Source organism: Trachypithecus francoisi, unplaced genomic scaffold (genome assembly GCF_009764315.1).
Source record: "Trachypithecus francoisi isolate TF-2019V2 unplaced genomic scaffold, Tfra_2.0 Lachesis_group10, whole genome shotgun sequence".
NCBI classification, from domain to species: Eukaryota; Metazoa; Chordata; class Mammalia; order Primates; family Cercopithecidae; genus Trachypithecus; species Trachypithecus francoisi.
The window spans coordinates 70,240,009-70,266,182 of record NW_022681455.1 but is presented as its reverse complement, the minus strand read 5'-3'; the positions used below and the strand labels follow the sequence as shown (position 1 = coordinate 70,266,182).

The window sequence follows — 26,174 nt, the reverse complement described above, 5'->3', positions numbered from 1 at the left end:
ATCTATAATTTAATAATTGATGGGTCATAAACTAGAGAAAAAACTTATTTTGTAAAAGACATGTGCAAAAAGAGTATTTTCTCTCTCGTTTCATATCACAAATGATGAAATTAATATTTTGTATTTTAAGGTCATAATTCTCATCTCTAAATCCCAGTCACGAAAGGTTTCTGTGTGGGTACAGCTTAGGTATCATAATGGAGGAGTGAATATCTCAAACACCGGCGTGAGATTACGAACACTTAAATAGTAGCTCTACCAGTAGATAGCTTTATGATCTTCAGCAAGTCACTGATTTCTTAGTGCACTGGTTTTCCCATATAAAATTGAGATAATACTGACTACCTCAGGTGAGAAACTTTCTTTTGCCTGGATTCTTTCACCGTCTTTCTTCTAATAGAACTATTGTTTCGTAAAGACGTACCCTGGCCGGGCGCGGTGGCTCAAGCCTGTAATCCCAGCACTTTGGGAGGCCGAGACGGGCGGATCACAAGGTCAGGAGATCGAGACCATCCTGGCTAACACGGTGAAACCCCGTCTCTACTAAAAAGTACAAAAAACTAGCCGGGCGAGGTGGCGGGGGCCTGTAGTCCCAGCTACTCAGGAGGCTGAGGCAGGAGAATGGCGTGAACCCGGGGAGATTGCCGTGAGCTGAGATCCGGCCACTGCACTCCAGCTTGGGTGACAGAGCGAGACTCCGTCTCAAAAAAAAAAAAAAAAAAAAAAAAAAAAAAAGACGTACCCTACTCCCTAGCTCCAAAAGGGGAATGATGATTGACATAAGCCAATCAGGCCATACGCATTGTGATTCACTGGTCCAGGAATGAGCATGTGACCTGTATTAACCTAACCAGGTTAGGATTTATATTCTGCACTTGGGTGGAGGGTTTCCTGCCTCCTCCAGTCTCTGGTTAGATGTGATTAAGGAGGTGTGTGGCATCAGTTGCCACTGTTGTCATATTGCAGACAATAAGAGGAGCACCAATAATATACAGCTGAAAAGGAGGACAGCAGAGACAGAAATAAACTGGAACTTTGATGATGTCATTGAACAAATTGTGTTCTGCCTGGAGTTAGTCCTACCCCTGTTCTTCCAGTTAGATAAAAATGTCCTTCTATTGAAGGTTGTTTCTTGTGGTAATGTGGTAAGGATTATATTTTATGGAAACTAGGAAGCATTTTTTTGACACAATATTGGGCAGTCACTAAGCCTGGGTTGTTATTCTAAGGCGTGGGATCCAAAGACTGTGTAGGCTGGGCTCTGGCTGTGGCATTGGTAGGAAAAAGTAAAGAGAAGTGGGGAGCAGAAGTATGGTGTTACAGGGCACAAGGATGGGGAAGAGTAGATAGTCCCCCTTTTTCCTTTGGGGTCTACAGTGAAGTTTGACAGAAGGCAGTCTTTCTGAAGAGTGGTCAAAGTCCAGGCATGGGTATCATCTATGGGGTCTTAGTCAGTTTTGGGGCATGGGGAGGAATAGAGAGACCAAGAATGTGAGGTCTGAGTGGGATGGGAGTTTAGGTCCCTAAAGAGACCTAGGGCTCTTTAGGTCCTAGTCTTTTAGAAACATGATTACTGGTTATGTGGCATTAATTTCTTCCTAGGCCCCTTTGGAAAAGTAACAGATTACTTTATACAGTAAAGACCTTTGGGAAAAGTATCAGATTAAATTTGTGAGACAGTGTGAATGAGGCTTGCTGATCGCACTTTCCTCTTGACTGCAGAGCCTCTGAAATTAGGGGTTGGAAGTTGTTGTAAGCCAAATAAAAGTCCTGGGGTGAACAAAACACCTGTTCATTAACATATTGAGTCTCTGCTACATAGTATTGTGTGAGAAGCTGCAGGTATAATGTGAGTGAGATATCCTTGCCCTTAAGTTGTTTTAATCTGGGGCATTTGTGGTGATTTTGGGCCCTAGGGAAGAATCTAGAGGTGATGTTCAGGAGGGACATCTGGGCTGGAGATAAGTGATTGGACGGGATCATTCTGCATTAGTAGTTGAAATCATAAGCGAGACCACCTGGGGAGAGCATGGAGTCCGAGGGAGAAAAGGTAAGAGGCTGATGGAATCCATGAGAACACCTACAGTTAAGAAATGTGAAACAGTCCAGGCGCGGTGGCTCACACCCGTAATCCTAGCACTTTGGGAGGCCAAGGCTGACATATCATGAGGTCAGGAGTTTGAGACCAGCCTGGCCAACATGGTGAAACCCCGTCTCTACTAAAAATACAAAAATTACCTGGGCATGGTGGCACATGCCTGTAATCCTAGCTACTTAGGAGGCTGAGGCAAGAATTGCTTGAACCTGGGAGGCGGAGGTTGCAGTGAGCTGAGATCATGCCACTGCACTCCAGCCTGGGTGACAGAGTGAGATTCTGTCTCAAAAAAAAAAAAAAAAAAAAAAGTTAAATCAGCTCAAGTTGCTGAATTGATTGTTCTACTTCACTCAGCAAATAGGAGATTAAAAAATGAAATATTTCCATGTGATGGAGGGGCCTGGCAAAAATAAAAAACAAATTAAAAAAAAAGAAAGAAAAACAATAGGAGCTTGGAGAAGTCTATAAAGATGACCAAGCCAGAGAGGTAGGACTGTGGCAGTGTGAAATATGTATAGTATTTGGTCTTAGTCCTGTTTCCTGACATACAGCTCCTAAAACCTTTGGAATCTGCAAATTGATGAGTGTCTTTAGCATGCTAATGAGATGACTGGTGGCTGAGAGCCCCTGGATAGCTTCAGGATGGGGACTGGTCACAGGGAAGGTCAAGATGTGATTAAACGGTTGGAAATTTTCAGCCCCACCTCTAACTCTGGGAAGGGAAGAGGGGCTGAAAGTTGAGCTAATCACCAATGGCCAGTGATTTAATCCATCCTGTCTATGTAATGAAGCTCCATAAAACCATAAAAGTTTGTGGAGATCCTGGATACCTTAACACTTGGAGCTTCCTGGAGGGTGGCATGCCTGGGGAGGGGGTAGAAGCTCTGCACTCTTTCCCTCATAACCTTGCCCTATGCATGTCTTCAACCAGTAAATGTGTTTCCCTGAGTTCTGTGAGCTGCTCTAGCACATGAGTCCAATCCTAGGAGTAGGAATCCCGATTTATCCCTAGTTGGTCAGAAGCCGAGGTAAAACAACCTGGGGCTTGTGATTGGCATCTGAAGTGGAGGGCAGTCTTGTGGGACTGAGCCATCAATCTGTGGGATCTAATGGTACTTCCAGGTAGATAATTCAAAATTGATTTTTTTTTTCTTTTTTTTCTTTTTGAGACGGGGCCCAGCTCTGTAGCCCAGGCTGGAGTGCAGTGGCATGATCTCAGCTCACTGCAACTTCCGCCTTCCGGGCTCAGGTGATTCTCCTGCCTCAGTCTCCCGAGAAGCTGGGACTACAGGCGCCTGCCACCACGTCCAGCTAATTTTTGTATTTTTAGTAGAGGTGGGGTTTCATCATGTAGTCCAGGCTGGTTTCGAATGCCTGAGCTCAAGGGATCTGCCCTCCTCCACCTCCCAAAGTGCTGGGATTATAGGATTACAGGTGTTAGCCCCCAAGCCCAGCCCAGAATTGAATTAATTTGAAGACACCCAGCTGTGTCCACTGCAAAACTGATTGATTGGCTGTTGGTGGTGTTAAAGGAAATGTATAGGAGCCCATTGATTTCAATGTAGTAGTAGTTCAATCTACTACTGCCAGGCCCAACAGACCAAACCACAACAGAATCACTCATGCTAAACTTACACATCACCAAGCCAAAACTAAGTTGTTTGACCTTTCGAGAAATCAAGAGAGATAGAGACAATAACTAAATTTCCAAACAGGCCAGTTTTAGCCAACATGCTAAAGAAGTTCCCTTTGCTTTAACTTTTATGAGGAAATCAGCTGAAACTAATCTGCATTTTGTTTACTGTTTCTGCTCTTCTCAGCTCTTTTCAGTTTATAAAACCAGCCTCCTCTGCTTGACTCACTGTAACATTCATTCAATTGTATAGAAGGAGGTGTTGCCCAATTTTAGAATTGCAAACAAAAACCAATTAAGATCTTCAGACTGAATGTGTTGTAATCTTGTCTTTTGACAGTGGGGAGAAATCCCCATACATGTCTTGGAGACTGGAGGTCACAGAAGTCTTCTGTGTTGGTTGTTGAGTGAGAGTTCAGGGAAAATCCTTTTTTTTTTCTCCACAACTCACAGAGACAAACTGGAAAGGGGTGGCGTTCTAAAAGATGAGACATTTTAAGAGAAAGAAAGAGTGATTGCAGTGTCCACTATTACAGAAAAGCCAAAAGGCATGCTGGTTGAAGGTGTCCCTTGAATTAGCCTTTAAGAGGTCATGGATGAATTTCTAGTGCAGCTTTTCTGTGGTGCTGGGTGGGCGTGATTCTGACTGTCATGTGCTGGTTAGTGGGTGGATGCTGTGGAAATGGAAGTACTTTATATAATTTATTTTATAAGATGCAGTTTGTTTCTAAAGTCAAGATGATGTATAGAGTAAAATAAAGAGGAAGGGAGGGTACTGGAAAGTTGTTGGTAACATGGGAGAGAGGCTTAAGCATGTTTATGAGGGGAAAGGGTGAGATGCTGCAGATATGGGGAAGCAGAGGGGCAGCAGGTGACAACCAAGGGCTTGGGAACCAGAGTGGAAGAATTAGTTTACCCTAAAGGCAAGGAGTGGCCAGGTGTGGTGGCTCACGCCTGTAATCCCAGCACTTTGGGAGGCTGAGATGGGTGGATCACCTGAGGTCAGGAGTTCAAGACCAGTCTTACTAACATGGTAAAACCCATCTCTATTGAAAATACAAAAATTAGGCTGGGTGTGGTGGCTTACACCTGTAATCTCAACACTTTGGGAGGCCAGGAGGGTGGATGACCTGAGGTCAGGAGTTTGAGACCAACCTGGCCAACATGGTGAAACCCTGTCTCTACTAAAAATGCAAAAATTAGATGGGCATGGTGTTGCATGCTTGTAATACCAGCTACTCAGGAGGTTGATGCAGGATAATCACTTGAACCCAAGAGGTGGAAGTTGCAGTGAGCTGAGATCGCATCATTGTACTCCAGCCTGGGCAACAAGAGCAAAACTCTATCTCGGAAAAATAAAACAACAACAACAACAAAAAATAAAACCCCAAAATTAGCCAGGCATGGTGGCACACACCTGTTATCCCAGCTACTAGGGAGGCTGAGGCAGGATAATTGCTTGAACCCAAAAGGTTGAGGTTGCAGTGAGCTGGGATCTCGCCACTGAACCCCAGCCTGTCTCAAAAAACAAAACAAAACAAAACAAACAAACAAAAAGAGCAAAGAGTTCCCATCCTGGAGTGGGGTTTGCCTCCTCTCCCACCAAGCAAGCAGAGGGATTTCTGGTAACGGGGGTGGAACGGGGCATTGCAGCATTGGCCAAGGACTCAGATGAGGAGTGCCAGCACTTCTGAAAAGCATCTGTGTGTTGGGGGTGTGCATGGTGTGACGTCGTCATGGCTTATGTGAGGGTGAGTGGCACCCTGAGCTGCAGCAAGGGTAGGGTGTGAGTACCTAGTTACTTGGGGGGCACAGGAATGGATAGGGATTGGTGATACAGGAAGTAAGTTACAGTGATGCAGGCAAAGGAACAGAGAAGGAAGCAGCAAGTAATGGAAACAGATGAGTGTCACCAAAGATTAAAAAAAGCAGCTGGGCACGGTGGCTCATGCCTGTAAATCTTAGCACTTTTAGAGGCCAAGGCGGGTGGATCCTCTGAACTCAGGAGTTTGAGACCAGCCTGGGCAACATGGTGAAACCTCATCTCTACTAAAACACAAAAATTTAGCCCAGCATGGTGGTATACACCTGTAATCCCAGCTACTCAGGAAGCCGAGGGATGAGAATTGCTTGAACCTGGGAGGTAGAGGTTGCAGTGAACTGAGATTGCACCACCACACTCCAGCCTGGGTGACAGAGAGAGACTGTCTCCAAAAACAATCAAACAAAACAAACAAACAAAACAAAAACAAACCTAAAAAAGCATACAGGTGAAAAGTTCTAAAAGTGCAGGTGTTGTGACAGTGTATGGAAACCTTAGAGCCCTGATATCTATCCTAGAGCATACTGGACTTAAAATAGTCACCAACATGGTAAGAGAAATGAAGTAAATCATGTGACTAGGCAAAGAGTAATATATCATTTCAATGTACCTTTGACCTTCCTATTTATTTGAACAGGAAAGTTTTGCCATTCACCAGTTTTGTGGTGCTGTGGTTTCCAGGGCAGTGCCTAAATCGATAGTTTGCATGTAATGTATCTGCTACATTTCAAAACAGAAATGCCTGTAGTCAGTATTATCTCAATTTTATATCGGAAAACCAGTGCACTAAGAAATCAGTGACTTGCTGAAGATCATAAAGCTATCTACTGGTAGAGCTACTATTTAAGTGCTCATAATCTCACGCCAGTGTTTGAGATATTCACTCCTCCATTATGATACCTAGGCTGTACCTACACAGAAATGTAGCAGAAATCTGCTACATTTCAAAAACAAATCACGCAGTGGCATCATCTTTGCAGTCTTGGCTCACTGCAACCTCTGCCTCTCGGGTTCAAGCAGTTTTCATGTCCAGCCTCCTGAATAGCTGGGACTATAGGCGCACACCACCACGCCTGGCTAATTTTTGTGTTTTTAGTAGAGGCGGGGTTTCACCATATTGGTCAGGCTAGTCTTGAACTCCTGACCTCATGGGATCCAACTACCTTGTCCTCCCAGAGTGCTGGGATTACAGGCGTGAGCCACTGTGCTTGGCCTATTTTTGTTTTAAAAACATTTTTAGATTTCTATTTTGTTTTCAAATCTCAAAGCTGTGTAAGATAAAATTTAAGTTTTTTCAAAGAAACACTTTTTACTTGTACCAGATTCTCGAAGCAGTTGAATCTAGACTGATAAAAGTTGTTACTTCAAGATCTGGCAGCCCATTTTCATGAATGGTTAGGATAGAATGACTGTTGTAAGTATATTTTGCTTTAAATGGTGGGAGTGGGAAGTACTGCTAAAGTATTTCCAAAAATGTTTAGAAGCGGTTTAACATTTTTAAGTTGGTCAAGCAAGCATATACTATACACAATTTTCTTTTCTCTCATCTAGAAGTTGATAGAACAGGCACATACCTATTTGATCTCTTTAGAGCCATAGTGGGAAGCCCCTTCCTCCCTCCAGGATAACACTCCCTAATCTTTCCTCCTGTCTAAAACATCTCTGTTGGGCTTTGTTGCTTTATATTCCAGAGTTTTATCTCTTGAAAATTTATCTCCTTGAAAGTAATTCCACTGGGATTAACCCTTGGAACTTAGTGCAAAATTGGTAGTGAAATAGAAAAAATGGGGTTTTTTTAGGGAAGAAAAAAAAAGGTCCTTTGGGAGCAGAAGCCCTTCCCTGCTGAGGCAGAGCTGGGTAGGTGCTTAAAATGGTAGTTCTGAGTAGCCAGAGGCTGCAGCATTTGGGCACCCACCTGGTCCCCATTGCTTAACGTTGTTTAGCAAATCCCTTTATTATAGTTAAAACAAAACTCACATGCGTGGTATGTGAGTTATAATCAATTTCGAATTAATATTTCTCACAAAAACCCCAGGAGCATATGCAAATCTCCCCCCTTCCCAAAATACCAAAGACTTCTTCAGTAACACTGCAAAAAGATAATTGTTATATTTCAGTCCAAAATCTGTATACAGTCAGTTTGGTAGACTTGGTCCAGTCAGTTCAGAACCATCTAGTTAGTTCCAGATAAAAATAGTCACACTAGCTGTTTATAGACATCTTTTTAATGTTTTACTTTAAAACAAATAATCCCAGTAAAAGAGAGCAAAGGAAATTACACTTTAATGGTAGCTTGAAATGGATATGGTGTTCCTGATTTATTTGTTTTCAGGAAACAGACAATTGCATTGTCATACATGACTTAGAACTGCTCACTTAAATGCACATAATTATATTAGATTAAGTTTCTCTTACAAAAACACAACCATGTCATTTAAGGCGAAAAATATCAGCTTCTAGGGAGACAAGTTAATATTTATGATATTTCCTCAATCTGATTTAGTGAAATGATCCATTAATTTAGTTACCCAGGTTTCATCATCCTTATAGTTTTGCTTTGCAAATGGGCATGAGAATTGGTCACTTTGTGCCTGATTTCTTCCTCTCTAGTAGACTTATTTTACTTGCAAATTAAGAACTTCAGAATCACTGAATCAATGGGAGGTGAGAAAGGCACCTTAGAACAGATCAGGACTTAAAAACTCAATAAAGTTATTTGAAACAAAACTTGCAATCTACAAATATTAATTTAGTTGAACAAAATGCAAACATTTAGATCAGAAATAGCAAAATTTTTTTAGTTAATCTCATACAAGGGATATTTGCAATTAAGTAATAGCTTGATCAACCCTACATGTTGAAGGCAGACACACTTGTACTGAGAAAGCATATGGCTACTCAGTGCTCAGCTAAATTGTGCTTCAAGACATCATTAAAATTGACCAATGGAACTTTGCTTAGTGTAAATGGGAGACCCCTCTCATTTCCACAGAGAGTAACGCAACAGACAGAACCTTACAGTTTCCACACAACTATCTTTTAACATCCCCTAATTTTTGTGCTAGAGTAAGATAGACACAAAATGGTCATGGCTTCAATGTATAAAAGTTTTTCACAACATGGTTTATCACATTTTGCTATGATTAAGACCTCAGTGTTGTGTGTAGGTTTTCTTTCTGAATCTTCGGTCTTCAGCAATGCTGGGTGAGCTGTACTGTGTTTGAGGCTTAACGAGGCCTAAGGAGGGGTCCCCAATACATTCAGAATTCCTGCTGCCAGTGGGGTTCGACCCAGGACAGAGTATGTCCAAGAATCAGTGCTACCTGAAAGTTACTGCCTCCCTCCTCTTCCTCTGTTAATACTGGGAGACAGCCTGCCCAGTCATGGCAGGTGTGTGGCTTTAGGTCAGTGGAGGGGTGTGTGTGTGTGTATGTGTGTGTATGCAATGTTCTTGGGAAGGGGGAATCTTGGGAGGGGGAATCATCACTTCAGGTTGAATGAAGATGAAAAATTGATTTTCATAATTTACTAACATTCTGTATTTTGAAAATGAAAACAATTGCTTAAAAGGATTGACAAAGTCTTAACTGAAGTGTAAAATTTAGCCTTTATCTTCTGTGTGTTTCCAGCAGCCAAAAAGATTCTAAATGATTCCAGCTGTCTCAGAATCCAAGTGGGATGAGAAGAGGAAGCTTTAAAAATTTCCATGTTTATCAAAAGGGACAAGGTTCTAAAAGGTTGAGAAGCACATTTTAGGTAAAGCGGAGAGCTGGTTGACTTGGGGATGGAGGCTGGTTAAGGCCTGGTGAAGTTCGGAAGCAACATACTGGCAGGGAATGAATAAGGAGTTAATGAAGAAAAGCAGGGGAGAGTCAATGATTGAGAAAACCTGTTGGGGAGGGCTGGGGAGGACTGGCGAGGATTGGTGGAGTTCAGGGCCTCCTTCCTTTGAACATCCACTTGATAACCCTGATCATTCTGCTTGGCTGCTGGAGAAGTACTTCTGGGGGCAGCATTAATGTCTGCCAAGGAAACAACTTCCTTTCTTGAATCCTCCTGTGGCTAGGGTTTAATTGAATTGATGCTATCTCTTATGTCCTTTTCTTGTGAATGTCATTACATTGGCTGAAGTTCTGATGACCTAAGATAGCTAGATGGGTTTCTAACAAGCAGTCAGCATTGCTTGCTTTCTGATAAATACATTTGTCGTTTTGTTTCCCTTGGTCTTTTTGCTGCTGTAATATATTTAAGTTCTGATGTGCAGACCCTGCCAGTACTATCTAGCTTCTAATTGTAAATGTTTATATCAGGAAATTGAACCAGTAATTTCAGATTTGGGACAACATTCTTGGGAAGAATAGAAAATTTTCACTACAGTATAAAAAGTAAAGGAAGTTTCGTCTTAGACTTTCATATGCAAAATGTACACATAATAGCAAAAGACATTCAGGGCATATTAAAAAATAAATACCTTGCAAAAGTTCTCTGCTTATATATAAGAATAAGGGAAGATTAGGTAGTTGAATTCCCTAGCAATACTCATTTTCTAAAAAGTCTAGTTCTTCTATTTTGGTTTGTTTCTCTCCCTCTCATGCCCTTTGAGGGGGAAGTCATTTTCTTTTACTTTGCCAACTTCCTGGTGGTGTTTCTGGACTCTTTTCAAGCCTTTCCTATCTCAGTCCCACTCAAATGTCCTGTCCCCCAGGGCCCTACCTGTATGTCAGCAAAATGAGAATAGCTTCTCACACTTGCCCTTTACATGGGCAGTATTGGCAAGCCTGGGGTTGGCGCCACTGCAGAGAAACCAGTCCAATCACAATGGCTGTTCTACTGATCAGTATTTCATACGCTTGTGTAGAAGTTGACCACTTACAAAGTTGATTCTGCCATCAGGGAATACGTTTTCATAAAGTCAAATATGTCAGATAGTCTATTTGCCCCACTGGCCCTGAATTTCATTATTTGCACATTTTCTAATTGAAGAACATTCTTGTCATAAAGAACAACATGAAAATGATGTGCAAAATTGCTTGCCACAGCGCTAAATCACCAAAAGCACACAAACTGACATTCAAATTACATTAATAATAAAATGACTGAATAGGAACGGGTTGGCAAATATATCTTGAAATAAGCAGCCATTTCTATTGTTCCCCAATTCTGCTTTAGTTGATACCTTATTAGCAGCTGTTGATAGCCATTGTGTTTAAATATACATTATGGCCTAATCTTGAAAATGTAGTTTGTATTTAGTCACAAAGCAGAAATGCCTGAAATTTGAAGGTGTTTACTCCCATAATTTCAAAATACAGTGTCAAATCTTCTAAATGACCTAAACTTGACATATTCATACACCCTATAGCATTAGCTGTGTTTGGTTTCTCAGGCTTTTTAACTCAAGGTACATTACTAAATGAGTGGGTTAATGTTGATGCACCTTGGAATTTTAGCCATCCCTAAACATGCATTTTCATGCAATTAAAAGATAACGGGCTTATAAACTGCCTTTCATGTTCTTCCTGATTCTTGCAATTTCAACTTTTTAGAAGGGCTTTCGAAATAGTTCATGCAATGATATGTATGGCTAAAGGAACTGCTATGCCTGGAAAGAAAATGAAGAACTTATTTCAGTTTGACATGAGGCAAGCTGAGGGCATCTGTACTTTCTCCTGCCTTACAAATGCTCTGAGATGATCGTGACCTTCCAGTCCTTAGAGAGTCTGATGCAAAGGCAGCTTCCCTGGCAGGCTGCGGTGCGGCATCAAAAGTGTCTGTCTCTGTCTCTTCAGGACCCACCTCTTCATCAGTTATAAACAATTTGGATTCCCTCCATTTGGGGTAAAAATCTTGGCTGCCTCTGGAGCCACTTGACTCACTCCCTGAAAGTTGTATATTCAGTTCCTCGGTCGACCTGATCAGGTTTTGCACAGACAAAGATTTGCCCAAGTCCTTTGGCACCATGGGACAGACAGACAACAGAGTTTCTCCTCCCATGTCAAAGCTTTTCCTCATAGAACGGTCCTTGGTGAGATTTGACTGTGCAACCTGAACATTTTCCTTGGAGGCAACAAGGCAGGTGGTGACGTCAGAAATGCTTTCCTGTAAGCCTGCAGGGTTTGGGTGCAGAGTTTCTGGCCTGGGCAGATGCTTGATGGCTGGGAGAGGAGGTGGGATCTGTAAAGTTGTTGGGGCTGCTGGCTTGGGTGCCGTGTTTATTTGGTTTGCAACGGTATTGGTGGCTGCCACTGCTGAGCCCTCGCTTTGACTCATTGGCACCTGTGTTGCTTGACTGTGCATAGTAGGGCTAAGCGCGTAGAAAGTCTGGGCACTGAACTCATTTGGCGTCAGAATGAACTGCAGGCCTCTCGAGATGTTGGCACTAGTTGATCTGGATAAGCAGCCACTATTTTGTGCAGAACCCGAAAGATCTTTGCTATCCACGGGGCTTTGATAGTCAGATGTCTGTTCACATTCAAAAGGTGGGATCTGGAATGAAGCCAAAGCGAGGGCTGAGGCAGAGCCTTTCCGAAGGACCTGTTGATAGATGTCTAGTAGGCAGTCCAGCTTGGACTCTATGGACTGTACCTAGAAGTGAGGAAAATGGTCACACATGAGTATAATCTGTTATTAGGAATGGACTTCATTTTTTAGAATTAAAAAATGAAGCCAAGGTGTGCCAACACATTTAAAGAAATATTGAACATAAAGTACGATGCAGTCTTGACCCTTAGTGAATGTAGCATTTAGCAATGATGGGGCCAGAGGAGGACTTAGGAAGACAGGGACACTTTGGCTTCTATATAGTCTTTATTAGCATCTCTCCCGCCGCCACTTCTTTAAATAGTGCCTCTCAAAAGTCATATAAGCACTATAAAAATGCAACTTTAAGACTTTCCATTCCAGGCTGGGTGCAGTGGCTCACGCCTGTAATGCCAGCACTTTGGGAGACTGAGGCAGGAGAATCACTTGAGCCCAGGAGTTTGAGACCAGCCTGGGCAACATGGCGTGACCTCGTCTCTACCAAAAATAATACAAAAATCAGCCGGGTGTGGTGGTGCTTGCCCGTAGTCTCAGCTGCTAGGAAGACTGAATTGGGAGGATTGACTGAGCCCAGGAGGTAGAGGCTGCAGTGAGCCATGATTGTGCCACTGCACTCCAGCCTGAGTGACAGAGAAGTCCCTGTCTGGAAAAAAAAAAAAAAAAGACTTCCCATTCACGCCAGATTGTCTTTCCTAAGTCTCCTCTATGAAGATATTCTGAAACTACAGAAGTCTAGTAAGGAACTTATTCTATAATGAAATCAAGACCTTAAGTATCACTCTAGGTGATTCTGAATTTAAAGGTACATTAAAAAAAAAGGTACAAAATGCTCCAGAATTAATACATGAAGTATTTTTGATTAAATTGGGGGAACCATTTGATTTCTGGAAAATTGTCTTTTTATATGAAGATACAACAGACTCGAGGTTAACAAACATTCAATGTGTCATCAGAATTACAATAAGGTTTTATTTATTTTATTTTATTTTTAGTAGAGACGGAGTTTCACCATGTTGGTCAGGTTGGTCTTGAACTCCTGACCTTGTGATCTGCCCGCCTCGGCCTCCAAAAGTGCTGGGATTACAGGCATGAGCCACCACACCCGGCCTTGTTTTATTTTTGAAAGGAGTGACCTGCTGAGTGCTGTGGCCCACGCCTGTAATCTCAGCACTTTGGGAGGCCGAGGTAGGTGGATCACCTGAGGTCAGGAGTTTGAGACAAGCCTAGCCAACATGGTGAAACCTGTCTCTACTAAAAATACAAAAATTAGCTGGGCGTGGTGGCACATGCCTGTAATCCCATCTACTTGGGAGGCTGAGGCACAAGAATCACTTGAACCCGGGAGGCGAAGTTTGCAGTGAGCTGGGAGCACGCCACTACACTCCAGCCTGGGCAATAGAGTGAGACTCTCTCAAAAAAAAAAAAAAAAAAAAGAGAAAAGTAGTGACCTAAAAAAGAAACAATAAAAACAACCAAAACACAAATGAAGAATAGATCTTTGTTATTTTAAAACAATTTTCAACTATTAGAAATCTACAGTTGGTTCCAATTAACTATTAATTGATGAGATGAAATTTTCTATTCCTTAAATGGAAATCCAAAGTATTTCAGACAGCACTACCTACACACAAAGAACATTTAATTTTATTCACTATTTTGTGATTTTATTTATTTTAAAATAATCACTGTAATACATACAATTGCCTATAATAAAATTTATTTATTTTTATTGTTTTTTGAGACGGAGTCTCGCTTTGTTGCCCAGGCTGGAGTGCAGTGGCACCATCTTGGCTCACTGCAAGCTCCGCCTCCTGGGTTCACGTCATTCTCCTGCTTCAGCCTCCGAGTAGCTGAGACTACAGGCACGCACCACCACACCCGGCTAATTTTTTGTATTTTTAATAGAGATGGGGTTTCACCGTGTTAGCCAGGATAGGATGGTCTCGATCTCCTGACCTTGTGATCCGCCCGCCTCGGCCTCCCAAAGTGCTGGGATTACAGGTGTGAGCCACCGTGCCCGGCAATACATTTTGATTTAAAAAATTCTGGCTAAAAAGTTACTCAGCGTAATGGAGTTGTACCTGTTTTTCAACCTTGACCACCCGACCGAGCATACTGAGATCATCTGTGGTCTCATGTTCTGCTGTTATTTTCTCTCGGCTCTTCTTATCTGATGTGATTTGCCCTTTTCCAAGAATTTGATCAACACTATCAGAGAAAGAGGAGATCTGATTATGAGGGCTGAAGGTGGAGATTGCCCTAGGCCAGAATGAAGAGTTTTGGGAAAAAAAATTAAATACAGTTATCTTCAATTTACGTAAGATGAAATAAGAAAGAACTTCTTCCAGTTGATATGCTTATTTTAACATGAGATTACACATGAGATTAATTTTCTCATTATTCTAGTCCAAGATGAAATCACTTACGAGTGATCTTCTGAAGTAAAAGTGTCCTAAACTACAAAGTAATATGTTTCTACTTCTGATTAGGCAGTTCCTGAATTTAACCATTTCAAAATATGACAAAAATCATAACTACAGTTATCTTACATTAATAGAACAGATTAGTCTATGAGCATTTATTGTACATATGTGAAAGATAAGCAGATAAGAAAGCTATGGTCTTTTTCTTTTGGAATTCAAGTTGGAGAAAATACATGAGCTAGAAACCCAAGATTAGTTCTATAAATTCTGTAGCAGTTCAACTTTATAAAACCTTGGGAATCATAGACAGTTTTATTAAAGAACTTAGAAGGCCATGGCCATCTAGGCAGAGATTGTAATATGACCACAATCTCTGGTCATGTTACAGATGTTACAGAATGAATTAAAGCAATTTCCAAGAAAACTTGATCGGCCTAAATGAGAATCACTTTCTTCTTTTTTTGTATGTGTTTAGAATTGAATTATCAAGAGTATTGACAATTTTCCAGTTTGCTTTGTCTGCAGAGAAACATAGGCAGTACTCACTTCCTGCCATGACATCTAATCTACTAAACTGCAAACTACAAGGTCTGGGTCATTATTTTATCAGTCTCTGGATGTCCACAGGTCCTGGCACACACGATGGGCTCAATAATTACCTGCTGAATGAGTTAACAAATTGTTATTTCTATAGCAATTGATGAACAGGTATTTTACTAAGGGCCCATTCTATGCCTCACACTGGGCTAAGTGTGCTGTGAGGACATAAAAAAAGTTCAAGACTCAGTCCTTGCATTTTGGGCACTATACAATCACAAATGCTGGTGATTTGTGCTGATAATAAAGCAAGGCTCTTCAAACACTGAACTTACTAAATATTTTGGCTTTGAGATAATCACAATCAACTATATGTGGTTGGAATTAACATATGGAATTCATTTCTTTTAATCACTCAATAAGATGCTACTAGAAGGATACTATATATCTAGAGCCATACAGGACATGAATGAAGGAAAGAGCTCAATCTTAGCCCAGAGCAAGGTGAACACACTTGCAACCAGGAAACAAACAACGGCCAAGTCTCAATTTTGGCCCAGCACACCAAGATTCTGAGTGCTCTTGTGCTCTGCAGTAGACTCTACCACTGTATAAAGGTCAGAGAAAGGCCTGTCTTCACAGGTTGGATGGTTGGATGAAACTTACTGAAGGAGAAATACTACGTTATTCCCAAAGGACGATTAGAATTTAGATAATTTAGGGGCAGCGGTAATAATTCAAACATCAGCAACAACCATTGATGTTTATTAGACACAGTGCCAGGTCTGTTACATGTTATGAATTACATGCATTAACTCATTCAATCCTCATGACAACCCTATGAGGCAAGAACTAACTTTCTTTCCATTTTTACAGATGAGGAAAATGAGACAGTTGGATGCTTTGAATGCCTGAGTTATATCTATGTTAAAAGCAAAATAAAATCAATGTTAAAAGCAAATTCCATTTGCCCACTAAAAATGAATTAAAAATATGGAGTTCAGAGGCTTACTCTACTAAAGAGAAGTTCTTCCTAGATAGTTTCTATGCCCATTCCTTTACAAGGAATGACATTTTCATTGCTTACCGTGTTTGAAGGCTTTTAATTCTACACAACATGTCCAGATGACCAGCAGAATATTGTTCAATGACATCTTTTACATCATATGGACGTAATGTTTCCTTAAACTTCCGTTTTGCAACATGAAATTTCATAATTCTGTATGAGAACATATTACATATTAATCTTTATAACTGTTAATATAAGTTACCAAAATAGTTTACCAGTAAATACAGTAAGAAACTCTGGGGGGAAAAGTCATGCATCAAATTATTTTTGGCTTCTGCAGATGTGTAATATAAAAGACTGAGATTACAGTGGACAATTTAAGAACATCTCATGTGAGACACACCTTAAGAATAGAAAAACGCAATAAAAAAGAGGCTGAACACTAAGTGTTTTGCCTTTTTAATGTCCACTGAAACCCTGAATGAAAGTTAAAGTCAAAATGCAATTCTAACTTTTCCATGTGATCTCTAGAAGTCCAAGATATAACACCTAGTAATAACATCCCTTAAAAAATATAAAGGCTGTTAAAATGGTCTTTTATGGAACTACATGCATTTTTGAGATACAAATGTGTTTGCAAAACACTCTGTTCTCTCTAGGGAAATGCACATTAATATGGAAATTTGCGTTTTGTTCCCTCATAAATTATTCCTGCAGAATACTGCTGGATTAACTAGCCAAGTTCTTTTTGTTTTAAACATAATACACTTTTTTTTTATTTTTGTTTTTGTTTTGAGATGAGGTCTCACTATGTTGCCCAGGCTCTAACTCTTGGGCTCAAGCAGTCCTCCTGCCTCAGCCTCCCCAAGTGCTGGGACTACAGGCATGAGCCATCAGTCCCTGCCATAACATATTTCTTAACTAAACTAGGGAGCCTAAGCTTTTCAGAACCAGAGACCTCTTATTACAATACCTCCCGCAACATGGGCCCCATCTTTTTTTTTTTTTTTTTTTTTTTGAGACGGAGTCTCGCTCTGCCACCCAGGCTGGAGTGCGGTGGCCAGATCTCAGCTCACTGCAAGCTCCGCCTCCCGGGTTCACGCCATTCTCCTGCCTCAGCCTCCCGAGTAGCTGGGACTACAGGCGCCCGCCACCTCGCCCGGCTAATTTTTTTGTATTTTTTAGTAGAGACGGGGTTTCACTGTGTTAGCCAGGATGGTCTCGATCTCCTGACCTCGTGATCCGCCCGTCTCGGCCTCCCAAAGTGCTGGGATTACAGGCTTGAGCCACCGCGCCCGGCCTGGCCCCATCTTTTAAAACGATATTTCATCAACAAATTCCATGATGCCATCAATAGCTAATCTGCCTAAGATAACTAGTTCCTGCAATAACTTGATGCAATTTCTGATGAAAGCAGAGAAACATACCATTTGAATTAGTTTGTGTAGCCTTATTGCAGGTAAATGTAAACCTGTTGGTGTTTTTCAACTATTAAATGGCCCATAGACTTCCATTACTACACTTGTAGATCCCAGGCTGGGAATCAGTCACTAAGAGACAAAATTTGTTGTCACTTGGTGGAAAGTGGGAAGATTAGGAACAAATGCAAAGTTTAAAAAGAAAACGTCCATTGCCTATCTTAGGTGACAGCTGATTTCAGGAATCCAAATTGTTTTATAGGTTAAAAAGCCTAAACCCTACCTTGCAATTGTATTATTAACTTTCAGTTAATTATATCCTAATTATTCCTGAATCACTTATCTATAATATTCTTACTCCCTTTCTCTAACCACATGTTTTTCACCAATCTCTTCTTTATTCAGTGTAGGTTTTGTATTTTGCCCCCAAAAACATTTAAGCAAAATTATTCAGCAGAAAGTAAAGAATAATTTTAATTTAACTTCTTCGTATTGAGCTTTGGTTCCAAATTGGTTTACCAGCATTTAGGTTTCATACAGCCTTAGTGTCCTGTATTAAAAAAAAACTGAGAAAAATATGTTACATGTGAAATTTCTGGTCCTGAGCGATTATGTAAACATGTTTCCCTATACCAGACTGTCAATTAGGTAAAGGCAGACATGGATGTCTTTTTTTTTTTTTTTTTTTTTGAGTTGGAGTCTCACCCTGTCATCCAGGCGGGAGTGCATGGCGTGATCTCGGCTCACTGCAATTTCCACCTCCCAGGTTCAAGCAATTCTCCTGCCTCAGCCTCCCAAGTAGCTGGGAATTACAGGTACTTGCCACCACACCTGGCTAATTTTTTGTATCTTTAGTAGAGACAGGGTTTCACCACATTGGCCTGGCTGGTCTCGAACTTGTGACCTCATGATCTGCCCGCGTTGGCCTCCCAAAATGCTCGGATTACAGGCGTGAACCACTGAGCCTGGCCTAGATGTCTTTTATTCAACAGTCAGTGCTTAATAAAAGTTAGCTATTGTTGTTACCACTTCTACTATGCCTGTTACTATTCTTCCTGAACATTGTGTGCTTAGAGCTTAGCACAGTTTCTGACACAGTAAAAAATATTTGTTGAATAAGAGGAGGAAGGAAAGAAAGAGATAAAGAGAAGATTCTCTAACCTGAGTCATATTAAGAATAAAACCAGCCGGGTGCGGTGGCTCAAGCCTGTAATCCCAGCACTTTGGGAGGCTGAGGCGGGCGGATCACGAGGTCAGGAGATCGAGACCCTCCTGGCTAATCACGGTGAAACCCCGTCTCTACTAAAAATACAAAAAACTAGCCGGGCGCGGTGGCGGGCGCCTGTAGTCCCAGCTACTCGGAGGCTGAGGCGGGAGAATGGCGGGAAGCCGGGAGGCGGAGCTTGCAGTGAGCCGAGATCGTGCCACTGCACTCCAGCCTGGGAGACACAGCGAGACTCCGTCTCAAAAAAAAAAAAAAAAAAAAAAAAAAAAAAAGAATAAAACCAGAAGAGCTAATCTAACAGCCTAGAACCCTTCTTTGCTATCTTCAAAGCAGCTAATGATGCCTGGGTGGGCAGGAAAAAAGGAAAACCATCTTCATACATCCCAAGGTGGTTTTATTGTTGTTGTGTGATTGTGTTTTCATAACATCTGTCTACCACTTGTTATGTGAAGTACTTTGTACGTCTTCAGTAGCACTTGATAAGATATTCCCTTCTCCTATTTATATTTTGGGAAACTGAGGTTCAAAGAACTTAAGTGACTTGCCCCCCAAAACAAGCAACTGGTATGAGGCAAAACCAGGATTCCACCCAGATCTGTCTGGTTCCCACTCCCACAATACCTCCTGGTTTTCCCATGGCATCAATTCTGGAGAATTGAGAAGTCTGAGTGGGATCTTTGGCAGTTCTTTTTTTCCTATGGTGGTAGAAGAGGGACAAGCTACAGCATATATCAGTGTGTTCTCTCTGGCTGTAGCTCAGACATTTGTGGTTTGGGACGCGTCTGCTCAGATGTGAACCCACATACTTCCAACTACCTTTTTTGCCCTAATGGGGATCTGCCATTGTTTCTTAGTGGGATGTTATGTGCACTCTTTCAGATAATTCATCTAAAGTTGCTTGTTGCTTTTCTGTTTTCCTTTCAGAGATGTTTTAACAGAAAATACATTTTGAAGGCATTTGATAGATAATATTGCACTCTAGCACTCACACAGTCATAGTTTATGCAGGCCTTAAATAATTTCATTTTTTACTTACATAATTTACTATTTATGAGCTAGCTAGCTAAAGTTAAAATTAAAATCTATGGCTTATAATTTTGATCAATACTAAAAATGAAACTGATTATCTTTTATGTTATTTCAATACACTCACATAATGATAAGTATGCAAAACAGAGTAGATTTTAAAACCCTTAATGGGTTTATCATTTATTTTTATACATCATACCACTCCTCAGGTGGTATTACCTTTTCTCCAGTGCTTTGCCTACAGATTTTTCTACTTTATGTATGAGAATTAAATAGTGAAAATTGGATTAATAAATATCATTTCAATTATTTAGAAAAGAGGAGTATGTGCAGTGATGCCTTGAGCAAGCTTGCATTGACTCCCAAGCACTGACTACTTTTAAGAATTTTGGTGGTTATTAAACACCGCATGTTCTCACTCATAGGTGGGAATTGAACAATGAGAACACCTGGACAAAGGGCGGGGAACATCACACCCCGGGGCCTGTGGTGGGGTGGCCGGGAGGGGGAGGGATAACATTAGGAGAAATACCTAATGTAAATGATGAGTTAATGGGTGCAGCAAACCAACATGGCATATGTATACCTATGTAACAAACCTGTGTGTTGTGTACATGTACCCTAGAACTAGTATTTAAAAAAAAGAATTTTGGTGGTTATTAAATACAGCTATTACTAAAAATTAGATTATATAGACTTACAATCAAGTACATTATATTAAAAACAAAGGTAATATGTACTCAAACCTCACCATTTCCTAATTATTTTACTGTATATTACTGTCTATGCTCTTGAGTTGTTCACCTCTATTGTGTCTGTAACATGGAAATTCTACCTAATAATGTAATATTGCCCGTCTTCTCAACTCCTGCTCAGTGATGTCACATTGGTAGCTTGAAAACAGCTACGACAGGAATATTTACACTACAGAAATTGGCAAACAATGCAAATCAGGGTTTCCTTCTCCAGAAGAGCTGGTTGTTCAGCATTTGCCAGTGTATTATTGAGGCTAAAAAAACTTACTTATTAGAATTAAGTTTTTGAAGATGGAGATCAAATAGATCTTCTCAACTGGCTGTGTTGTGGATTGAAAACAAAAACATTAAAGAGATTTGAAGTGAGATATGAAAGTTCTAAATCAGGTTCTATGGTTTGTAAGTGTGGAGGGAACGTTTAAAAGCATAGACTTTCTTTTTTTCTTCTTCTTTTTTTTGAGACAAGGTCTCATTCTGTCATGCCGGGTGGAGTGCAGTGGCACAATCATGGCTCACTTCAGCCTTGACCTCCCAGATCTGCCAATCCTCCCATCTCAGCCTCCTGAGTAGCTGGACCTACAAGGACATACCCCTACACTGGTTAATTTTTATATTTTTTGTAGAGATAGGGGTCTCCCTATGTTGCCCAGGCTGGTCTCAAACTCCGGAGCTCATGTGATCCGTTTGCCTTGGCTTCCCAAAGTGCTGGGATTACAAGCATGAGCCACTGCACCTGGCCTGTAGATATTTTTGAAATCAATAATTTATATAAAGAATGATGACCCTGTCATTTTACTTTTGTTAAAAGAAGACCAGGCATGTCCTAATAGCTCTCAAAGCTGTCCCCTCATTTGTATCTCTGCTGCTATAGCCTTAGAAAGAACAAACCTTTCAAAATGCAAGTAAGGGCATATTGCCTCCCTTCTAAAGTCTTTCATTAGTTTTTCATGGCCTATAGGATAAACATCAAACTCCCTAGAAGCATATCCTATATGGCTGTTTATAAATTGGCCTCTGTCTATCTCTCTTGCCTCATCACCTTCCACTTCCTCCTTGGAACTTTAGGTTCCAGCAACAATAAAGTATGTATAGGTCCACAAAAACACTAGCCAATCAGTTATAAACTTCAATTACTTCCATTTGCTATTTCTTTTTCCTGAAATCCTGCTGTGTTTTCAAGAATTTGCTTTAAAGTCACTTCTTTTGGCCAGGTGCAGTGGCTTACACGTGTAATCACAGCACTTTGGGAGGCTGAGGAGGGAGGATTGCTTGAGCCTAGGAGTTTGAGACCAGCCTGGGCAACATAGTGAGACCCCCATCTCTACAAAGAATAAAAAATTAACCATGCATGAGGGCACATGCCTATGCTCCCAGCTACTTGGGAGGCTGAGGCGGGAGGATCACTTGAGTCCAGGAGGTCGAGGCTGCAGTGAGCCTCCACAGTCTTGCCACTGCACTCCAGCCTGGGTAACAGAGTGAGACCTTGTCTCAAAAAAAGCTCACTTCTTTCATGGACATTTTTATGATTCCAACAAAACAGTTGATCTCTTCTCTATTAACCTCTAGCTTAGTATGTAACACACCACACTATAATTATTTGCTCATATACTAGCTTCCTCCACTAGACTGTGTAAGACCCTCGAATGTAGGGATTATGTCTTCTACTCTTGATATTCCAACACTTGGCCCCGAGTTTAATGAACATGGGAGGTTTATTATAAGACCATCAAGAAAACAATAGAAAACATGTGGCTAGAGTCTACAAAGAATACAATCTCAGTTTTTCATTCCTAGGAGATTGCTATCAGTGTTTCCAAACATCATGTGTGCCTGGCTTGCTCTAAGCAGGACCAGGTGTGAGGGATGCTCTCTGGGGCTCCTAACTGTTTTAGCCATCATACTCTGTGAATGAAGATGCCTGGTCAGCGGGGTCACGTAACTTGACATGTTTACATTATTCAATGATCTCAGCCTCCCTCTTTCTACCCAATCCCCTCTCACTTCTTCCAGGCCAGTACATGATTTTCATGATCAAAATAGAAGGTAGAGGGAGGAAAATTTGTGTCTAAGCTAAGTTTGAGAAAGCATCTCTGAGTATTTAGTATTGTCCTCCTTGACCCCTGCAGCATTTTCTTATTTCTCTGGTCATCTATCATTGGAATGCCTGGATCTGCCTCTGTCTTTATGATGCAATGAACTTAACCTGGGCACCCACTATCCATCTGCCGGACACAGAGCTGGATGGCGGGAACACGAAGTTGAGCAAGACATAGATCTTGCTCTCTTCAACTTAATGTTGAGTGGGTCTTCAGGAGTTGTGCCTGGCTGGATGGCTTTAGCTGGATGCTAAGCACTTTACCTGCATTCTGTCAACTTAAAACTCTAAGAATTTTCCACTTTTGACATCTGGGTCAAGTAAAGGTCAGGAGGTTGAGTTACCTGTTCAAGGTCACAGAACTAGTAAGAACAAGGTTACTGCAGATGCCGAGGTCCACATTTTTACCATTCCACTCATGGTGCTGTATCACAGAGTGAGTCCCAGGCAGGCAATCTTGTAAACATTAAGGAGAATGTTTAGGCTGTCTATGGGTCTGACCTCCTACTGTGCCTTGTATGCTCTGACAGTCTCACGCAAATGAATCCAAAGCCACGTTAGTCATTTATTCATCTATTCATCTCTGTCCTTGTCTTTCCAGAGGGGATCCCATGCTTGGAATACATCTGCCTTTCAACCTGGCCATCTGCATTCTCTCATAGGGTCCCTTCTGGGAATCAGTCCATGGCTAATATGGGTTACCCACCTCCAATAATTGTAATGTTTTACCTTTTATCACAAATTTTGGGGGCTGTCTGCTTACTTTACCTCATTTTGTAGGATATATACATCAGTCTCATTGGAGTCTGTTAGTTTTGCTTTACAAGGTATATTTTCCAGCAATATAGATATATAATATATTCCCAAGGTATATCATGAGCAAAAAGCTACCCAATTAGCCTTTGAGAAGAGGAGAGAGTAGGCCATTATCTAGTTATTTGCAGGGAGCAAGGAAGCTCAGAGTTCAAGAATTCTAGATACCAGGAAAAATATGTGGGTGCTGAAAATTGAGGAAAATGTCTCAAAGTAGCTATCGAACTATGAATTCTAAAAGTCTTTCAGTTCTTCAATTTTTTTCCATAAGACTTGCATTTCATATACTAAGGGCTTTAATACAGGATAATGGGGTGGTGGGGAGACCAGGGGAGTAGGGGAGTCCTTGTTGGCAGGTAGAAGAGTGAAATCTGGTCTCATGCTTAATTCTCACATAGGCTAGCCCAAATCTTCTGTGTCTTAATCTCTAAACACAGCTGGGAGCAAGTCCAGAGCAACTCAGAGTCTAGACAAGGGCCCGAAAACTTCTTCTATAAAGGGCCAGGTGTAAATATTTTATGCTTTGTGGGTTGTACGGTCTTTGCTGAAAGTACTCAAGTCAGCCACTATAGCATGCGAGCAGCCATAGGACAATAAATAAATGAATGAGTGTAACTACATTTCAATAAAACTTTATTTATAAAAACAAGCCCCTTGGGTTAGATTTTGATCCCCTGGCTATAGTTTGCTGACCCCTGGTTTAGATAAGAAGAGCTAAGAGAAAATGCCCTGAAGCCAGGAATAAATGAAAGTCCATGAACTGGCCTGGAGAAGAAGCAGAAGACCTTGGTGGCCTCTTACATGCTTACAAAAAAAGTTTGGTATGACTTGTGTATTTCCTACTAGAAAGAATGTCTGGGCAAATCATTCTAGAGTTAAATTAGGAACTTTAAGATACATTTAATGATTAAAATGATAATAATATTAGACAGCACTTTATAGTATAATTCTATGATAAGGGTACTATTGCCATCTCCATTTTGCAGATAAAGAAACTGAGGCACAGAGGGGTTAAGTAACTTGCCTGATGTTAAACATCCAGTAATTGTGGAATTAGCATGTGAACCAGTTTGGCTCCAGCTTTGAGCTCTTAATCATAAGGTTCCTCTATAGTCTTAACATTAAGATCTTAATACTTTCATGAAATAACAACAATGAAAAGACACTTTGATATGATATGGTTCTTTTTACTCACATGTGTCTGGCACATAGTAAGTGTTCAATAAACTTTTGCTAAGTGAATGTCCTGTTTTTACTATGTCTCTCCTTCCTTGAGAAAGGTCTGAAGTTTCATGCAAGAAGTAGTTAAGAAGTTCCACTAATTTTTCAAAAGATTACCTTAGAAGGGAAAGGGAGTGCCGAAGTGACTGATTCATCCATTCTTTCAGTGAATATTCATTGAGCACTTATGACGAGCCTTTTGGAGGACCAGCAAAAGCCTGAGGAGTAAGTCACATACCTGCTTCTTTTCTTCATGAGGGTAAATTGCATCCCTGGGACTAATACAGCAGCAAAGAGCAAAAGACCACTAAGGTTTGTCTCCCTTGATGCTGTTGGTTATGAAGAGACTAGGAGTCCAATAAACCTATCGCACAAAACTGACATGTCCCAGCAGTACCACTAGAGGGTGTAAAAGATTCATCACAAACCTAAACTGGTACATCCTCTTGAAACTGAAGTCTGCTCATACAATTTTCTGAGCATGAAGAAATAACTAAAGCAAAGTGAAACTCTGGGTAGACGACATCTATATATACACACGAACACATGTGCACTTATAAGGAAATGTAGGTGCATTTGTTGTGCTGCCATGAGTTCTAAAATCTTACAAAAGTCTTATTCCAATCCTCTAAATTTGGGTAAAAATATTGCATATGAATATGCAGCGATAAGAACGATGAGAAAACAGAAGCAGCAGTGACTGCTGCCACCACCAAACAGATGGACGGACCCAGCCAGCAGCCAAACCATGTGCAGGGCGGAGAGGGCTCAGCCAACTGTGAACTGAAGAGGCAGTTTGATTGACTGTCAAGACAGCAGTACTTCCCAAGCCTGGCTGCTCTTTGGAATCACCTAGGGAGCTTTAAAAAATGCTTGCGTCCTGCCTCCGGAAATTCTGTTTTAATTGTTCCAGGGCGTGGTCCAAAGATTTTATAAAACTTTTCAGGTGATGCTAATGTGTGGCCAAGGTTGAAAGCCACCGGAGTAGAGACAGGATTGGGGTGGCGGTGGCGTGTGGTGGTGGAGTGCGTTTGAGGTGGAACAATCCCTGCTGTCATGCAAAGAAGTGATCGTGATTCATGCCGGCTTGCAAAATCTTCTAAGTCGCACATGTCAGACCCATAGGCATGGCGTCAGAGTGCCTTGGTGTCAGACTTCTAATCAGAACCCAAATGCCTCCCCTTCCTTGAGTGAGGTCTGAAGTTTCATGCAAGAAGTAGTTAAGAAGTTCCATTAATTTTTCAAAGGATTACCTTGGAAGGGAAAGGAAGTGCTAAAGTGACTGATTCATTCATTCTTTCAATGAATATTCATTGAGCATCTATGACGTTGTGCTGAGTATTGTGTTAGGCTCCAAACTGTTAACTGCTGGGAGCTGGCAGAGTTAAAGAAGCCTCCTATGTGAAGACAATGATCATTTGGTCCCCAGTCTCTTCCTCTCTACAATCATGCTGCAAGACAATGGTTGCTGCAACTGTGAGCTCTGATAGGATTTGAGAGTTTCATTTGTCCAGAGCTTGGAGCTCTCTAGATAAGCTCCATGTGACTGCCTCCCCTAG

The 26,174-nt window shown here is 41.2% G+C and overlaps 1 protein-coding gene across 2 annotated transcripts in view; it reads right to left on the bottom strand.

The window, feature by feature from the left end:
* Nucleotides 1-7,759: 7,759 nt before the first annotated feature.
* Nucleotides 7,760-26,174, bottom strand: part of KCNQ5 (potassium voltage-gated channel subfamily Q member 5) — a 591,803-nt gene continuing 573,388 nt past the window's right edge. For both annotated transcript variants that reach the window (XM_033217657.1, XM_033217658.1), the window contains 3 exons: nt 16,138-16,269; nt 14,172-14,298; nt 7,760-12,135 (listed from right to left, as the gene is read on the bottom strand). In XM_033217657.1, coding sequence (XP_033073548.1) covers nt 11,173-12,135; nt 14,172-14,298; nt 16,138-16,269 — 1,222 coding nt within the window. In that variant the 3' untranslated portion in view covers nt 7,760-11,172. The remainder of the gene's footprint in view (nt 12,136-14,171; nt 14,299-16,137; nt 16,270-26,174) is intronic.